At 35.5% G+C, this 6590-nt stretch overlaps 1 protein-coding gene across 1 annotated transcript in view; it reads right to left on the bottom strand.

Moving 5' to 3' along the window:
• Nucleotides 1-835: 835 nt before the first annotated feature.
• sapcd1 (suppressor APC domain containing 1) overlaps nucleotides 836-6590 on the bottom strand; it is a 7326-nt gene continuing 1571 nt past the window's right edge. The window contains exons 2-4 of the mRNA XM_080022258.1: nucleotides 4907-5077; nucleotides 3849-4004; nucleotides 836-1087 (exon numbers count right to left, since the gene is read on the bottom strand). Of these exons, the coding sequence (XP_079878384.1) occupies nucleotides 998-1087; nucleotides 3849-4004; nucleotides 4907-5077 (417 nt within the window). The 3' untranslated portion in view covers nucleotides 836-997. The remainder of the gene's footprint in view (nucleotides 1088-3848; nucleotides 4005-4906; nucleotides 5078-6590) is intronic.

Genomic DNA, 6590 nt, shown 5'->3' with positions numbered 1-6590 from the left:
CGATTCTATCAGCCTCCCCCCTGCAGAAAATACACAATATTTTTCAAAATGCGTCTTTTTAAAAATGTTGTCTGAATTGGTTCTATTTTGCATGGTTGAAAAAGAAAGATTTTTAGGGCGTGCCATAATTTGAAACCCGACTTTCCCTCCGGGAATTAATAAAGTGTTATCTTAAGATATATACAGTATAAGATTACATTATGAAACATAGTCATGGATTTGGTGACATTTTATATTTAAACTTTGACTTTTGATCCAACATTTGACTGTCATGAAACGTCGTCCAAGGCCTTGCGACCGCCCTGCGATCTCGGGGGACGTGGTTCCACTGCGTTATCCGAGGCTGAATTGAACCCTGTCGTCTGTGTTCAATTAAAATAATAATTCTCTATGTTTCTAATCATATCCAATGGAGTGTTGTCTGTAGCCCGGTTAAAAACTGTGAAATTGTATTATTCTTCCCCTGTGCTTGTAACGCAGTGAAAGACGGTGGAAGTTAGATTTGGGTCTAGGCCCATCTGCTGGACAAACCCACTTAGTGCACTATGAAATGCAAAGCAGAATCCTTCAATGGTTTCTTAGTTTACCACTCACAGCATGTTGACCCGACTGGCCTTGTTGTGGTGACCGATAATGATGATTAGGTTTTTCTTTTGGAAAAACCTCCAGTATTCTGAGTTCTGAATAGAGCAGGTTTACTCCATCAACCTCACTGCAAAACCTCAAGAGAATTTTCTGCAACATCTTTCAATGGTAATAATGAGCAGGATTTTGGTTTGAACTGGTTATATTTGGATTTTTTTGACAAATCGACAAATATACTTTAGACACAGACTTTATATGCAAGCGCAACATATATTTTGGTAAATTACAGAACATGGATATTTACAGTGGTTGAAAAAAATCTCAAAAACATCACAACATCAATTGAAATGCAGATTTCTGTACAGTGCACATCAGGTTATACTGTATGTCGGTGCCCGTGTCAGGTTGTGTGTCAGCAAGTGGTTAGTCCGCCGAGCTGCTGCAGCAGAGTCTCCCTTTCCAACTCCAACGTAGAGATCATACGATTCTTCTCACTCACCTCCTGTCAACAACAACAAACAACAAAGGTACATTACTGTAGTGCCCTTTGAATTGTTCATATAAGTAAGTTACTAAGTATTTTTTTTTTTCGGTTTTATTGGTGGCTGTTTTAGGTCTTTGCCCATACATTATCAACAAAAATGAAAAACAAAATCAACAAAATTATTTTAGCCCCAAACAATATTTCACCATTTTTGCAATAATTTACTATCTTAAAAGGGTACAGTTACTTTTTTAAAATTAGGCTTTAACATTATGCCATCACTTGTTGGGATCTTATGTCAAACCAATGTAACTAGCGTTTATATTGCAGTGTACATATTTATATATCTATATATTTTGCACAGTGCATACTTCTGTCATGAAATAAATTGTTGATACAGGGGTTTACTTTTAGGTTCATTGTATAATTTTCAAAAAATTATATTTAGGTTTATTGAAATTTTGTAATCCTTCACCCTTTTCCTATTTTTATTCTTATTACTTTATTAGCATACCAGCCCCAGAAGGGGGCGAAGATCCCTATTGTTTTTGTTTATTCCAAATTAATGTTAAAGTTCCATAAATCTTGTCTGCATTACAATATGGACAAGTAATCTATTAAACTCAATTGTCCAATTATAGATAATTACCAGAAGAAATACAATAAAGTAATAATTACAACTTACATGTATTTATATATTTCTAAAATGAAATGTATTTATTGTTATTGTTATGAAAAGTAATTACTGAAGTTGTTTTTGTTATTGTTCCAGATTCAGAAAAATAGCTGAACATCTAAGACAATAAAGAAGCCATTGTCCAAAAATCTAGTTGTCAAGGTCATTCACAATATTCAAGAAAAAAAGTATTGAGGAAAAATACTGTGGAAAAAAAGCTAATGGAAAAACTTTAAATATAAGTGTTGATTTAACAGTTGTGTAAAGAGGTTCAATTCACCAGGATGATATACAATTTGGAGAATACAGAAATAAACAACATGCTGCTATTAGTTTAACAGCAGTTCTTAAGAGCAAGATCCAGAATGTTTGTACATGGACACTAAATGACCTAAATTATGTTTTGATTAAAGGAAATGATCTTTATCAGGATATGAAAAGGTCTGGTAGAATAAATTATAATGTTCCGGGAATAGATTATAGTGCAATAACAGAATTGCCAACAAGACAAACTATGTTTAATACAACATTCCAAATAACGTATGCCGACCCCTTTACTGGCTGAATTGGTGTAGATCACCATGACTCTGTGTTTTATATTATAGCTGTGCCAATTGATAGAGCACTAAAGAAATCACTGTTAAATAATAATGATGAATTTTTATTAACAATTTAATAATAAATGTAATACATGTGCAATAATCAAGCAGGGATCGTGGTATGCATATTGTTGATTCACACGCAGGGAACCTGATAGGGCTGAATGAGTACGACTCACCGAGTCGTTCTGAGGCTTACTACAACAACATTGAATCAGTCTGTCTTCATTTCTGTAATACTAATAATTAATTCTGCCAAACTCAACCGATATTTGAAATCACCGAACTACAGACTTATTGACACACAATGGCAACACCAAGTAAATGAAAACTGTGAAACACCCAGCAGCAAAAACATAGACCAAAGTCATAAATACCATCCCAAATACACCGTAACTAAAATGTTCATCAATAAAAAAACAGACTTATTTACTGTCACTACTTGCCGCACCGTTAAACTGCTTTCGAAAGAAAGACAATGTGTGTCATGAAGAACCACAACAAACAAATTATAACTTAATACAAATTCATATTCAATACAAATGACTCAAAAACAAGAACAAAAATGTATGAATTCTTCAAATATTGCGGAGAGCAATAAAGATGAAACAATTTAAAATATAATTATAGTCAATGAATCTGACAATACTAACTTTCAATACAAACTAATACTAACTGTTGTTGATTTTGAGTTAATTAACACTCAATCAAAATATTACACAATGTTTATTAACACTGCTTACTCTGAAGGTTTCACACAAGTTGTCCATGTTCATTTTTTTTCCCCTTAAGATTTCCATTTTAACACAGTCATTATTTGATGTGAGATCTTTGTAAATACTGTGCTATTGTTTGATTATATGTCCAGCTGTTTTGGACAACTGTTTAATAAAACAATTATCTGACTTGCCTCGTCATTTCTTGCCCAGATTTCCTAATTACTCTGCTTTACAACTTACAAGCAAAATTAAGACTGTAAACTCAGCTATTTAGAACTGTTATTTGTTCTAACACTTATGTCACATTACAACTTAAAATCACTGGTTGACGGCTGGTTGAAATGGCAATGCTTCATAGGTAATGTCATGAAAGTTTGATTCGTGGAATGAAATTGATGTAACTACATTATGTTTCCCTAGATTTTGCTGCATTACACAAAAAAATGTAAATGTAATATGTGCCTAAAAAAATAAACTGGACCCTGTGTATAGCTACCTGCAGTTATACTTATTATTATAATTATAATAATAGTAATTATCATTATTAATATTATTATCATTGTTGTTATTGATAACAATAATGAGTATTATTTTATTATTATTGATAATAATACTTATCATTATCATTATTAGTATTATCATTATTATTATTATTATTATTATTATTTATAATAATACATATTATTATTATTATTATTATTATTATTATTATTATTATTATTATTATTATTATAAGTGTACCTATTTATCTATGTATGAAGAGTTTTAACCTATGGATTTCCTACCTGGGCCAGCACTGTATTTCTCCAGCGGAGCTCGCTGTCTGCCACCGCGTCGGGCAGGGAAGGGGCGCTGCCGCCGGTCACGTTGGGCTCGCTCATCATGCTCCCCAAGGAGCCGTTCACCCTCTGGATCCGAGACCTCAGGAGGCAGGACCAAGCCTGCAGAGCGGGTGGACGAGGAGGACGGTGTGCTGTTGATGGTGCGTTATGTTTTTCCTGATAGACAATACAGACGATACAGACTACACAGTACTGTATGTTCTAATTTATTGTATGGCCTAAAATACATCACCTTCCAACTCTCTATCATGAATATGGAACAAGTGTCAAAGTGCGAAGCTTGTCACCATCATATCGCGTCTCTTGGGTGACGTGATATGACGTTTCTGTCCCCCCTATCTTCCACAAAGCACACCTTCTTAAGACCCCCCAATGAACAGCGTTCTTATAGGCCACCATCTCATCGTGCTACTTCGAATTGATGATATACTGTATACAGACCTTAATTGAGTCGTATGATTCATAATATTCAAAATACAAACAAGGTTTTTTCTGACTGATTTTCTCTACATAGGCCTGTTAGTTCAATATCATGGGGAACTATTAAAGGAAATACTTCTGACAAGCAGTTGGGACCAATGCACCCCGGACACCTCTGCAGGGGTTTATATCATTAGATTCAGTTAAACAGGTCGCCATTTATTTTTATTGTTAGTTGTTACCACATAAACAACCTTTAATAATAGATCTATTACACACATTACATTTGCTCACTAGACTAATTATGGAAATTCTCTAATACTAGTGTAATATTGTTTTCACTATTATCTGTTTACATGGCAGTACAGTATATCAGCATTTGTTTTTACCTCATTCTGAATCGAGTAGAATTATTTTTTTTGCTGCCGCAAAATCGTGATATCGCCACAGGCGCGATAAAGTGCCGTCGAATCGAATATAAACTAACCTGGAAGATAATGCAAGCTTTAACCATAATATTATGATCACACGATACAAACCAAATGATTTGTCATCGCTGAAGATGCTGGAGAGGAGCTCACCTCCGCTCCGCCTTCGGGCCTGGAGCCGGCCCCGGTCTGGGCCTCGACGCTGGCCTGTCGGGCCTGGTTATCCTCCAGACGCCGGTGGTACCAGAGGCGAGCCTGCTCCAGGACCTCCAGACCCGACCACAGGGAGTCCTTCTCCCTTTCCAGGTCCTTCAGCCGTTTAATCTACGACAAAAAGAGTTTGTCTCGTTTTTTTTTTCACGTCTGGTCCCATAGGATACGAACTCCGTGTTATTCCTAAAAACCTGTTTCAATGGAAAACTGTCCTCGCCGCCCCACCAGGGACAGACTTGTTCAATAGGGACGGGATCTCCTTTTCAATTAGACACCGAGTAATACCAAGGCCAGTATACTGATATATCAAATACCGATATCAATACTTTTAAAACTCCTCTCATTTACATGAAAAGGAGAAATACTTTTATCCGTATTAAACGAAACGTAACATTAAAAGATGAGAAAACACAGGACAGATTGTTAAAAAAAATGATATTACAAAAATGGTCATGTGTTTAAGCAGGTATTTGTGGCACAACCTAAAGGTAATAATCTGTCGGAAAAAAACTCCATATGATGCTCCTTTCCGCCATAGTTGACGTTATAGTCTGGATGTGCTCTGGCCGCTGTCTGACCCCTGCCTCGACACCGCAGGATCGATCCGCTCATCCCTATTTTTTATTTATTTGTTAGAGTTTAACTGAAGATATGGAGTTATGGAAATATGGAGATATGGAGATATGGAGACGCGGGGTGACGGTTGTGTTTGTGTGCTTCCGGGGTTTTACATTCCCATGGAACCGTGCACTTTTTGTTACTATCAAGGGGCTTGAAAAACAGGTCACGCGTCAACAAGCCTGACTGCTGTGGCAAGCTGATTTAACATTTAATCCACAGGACGAACTAGTCACTTTTTAAAAGTTACGAGTACTTATATTTTTGTTTCTAATTACCGGTACTATACCAAAAATTACTAGTAACTATTTTCGATTTATTTGTGTCAAAATGTATTAGGTATTAGTACGCATGTATTAGTAGTAACAATATTATGAGTATTAGTATTAGTATTATTACTAGTAACAATTCAAATTAGCACTAACTATTGTGGTGTTTCTTGTAACATGTTATATTAATGTGTTAAATAACAATAATAACCTTAACCGACTAGTATTTCTGGTGCCAGGTAATGAGGGTAGTTTAATAACGTTTTATCAACTAGTCAACTAATCACGCTCATCCCTGATATACAGGTAAGTTTAATGTAGGAGGATTTAAAATTTATATTTAATACAGCACAGACAATTTATTCTATTGTATAATTATGGAACCCAGAATCGCGATTGTGGCGCCGCCCCTTGCGGCCGCCTGCGCGAGCACCTCGTGTCCGTTACGCACAGTTTTGTATTTTTAGTATTTTTAGAGCTTATTGTGCGTAGTCAACGCGTGTCATGACATTTCACTGCATATATGTATGACCGTATGTATATGTATGTCATAAATTACGTCTTGAACTTGAACATGAACAATTTGGACAATTTTGGAATTTAATCCTATAGGGTTTCGTGTCTCAGATATTAAATATTTGCCTCCGACTAGTACAGTATCTATTCCAATTGTGACTAATATCTATTTCAATTTTTTTTAGTCACTATTAATTGAGCCCCATAGGATTCAATGACAG

The sequence above is a fragment of the Zeus faber genome (assembly GCF_960531495.2).
Source record: "Zeus faber genome assembly, chromosome: 21".
NCBI classification, from domain to species: domain Eukaryota; kingdom Metazoa; phylum Chordata; class Actinopteri; order Zeiformes; family Zeidae; genus Zeus; species Zeus faber.
Note: the sequence above shows the minus strand (reverse complement) of the source record. Positions and strands in the feature narration are given on the sequence as shown.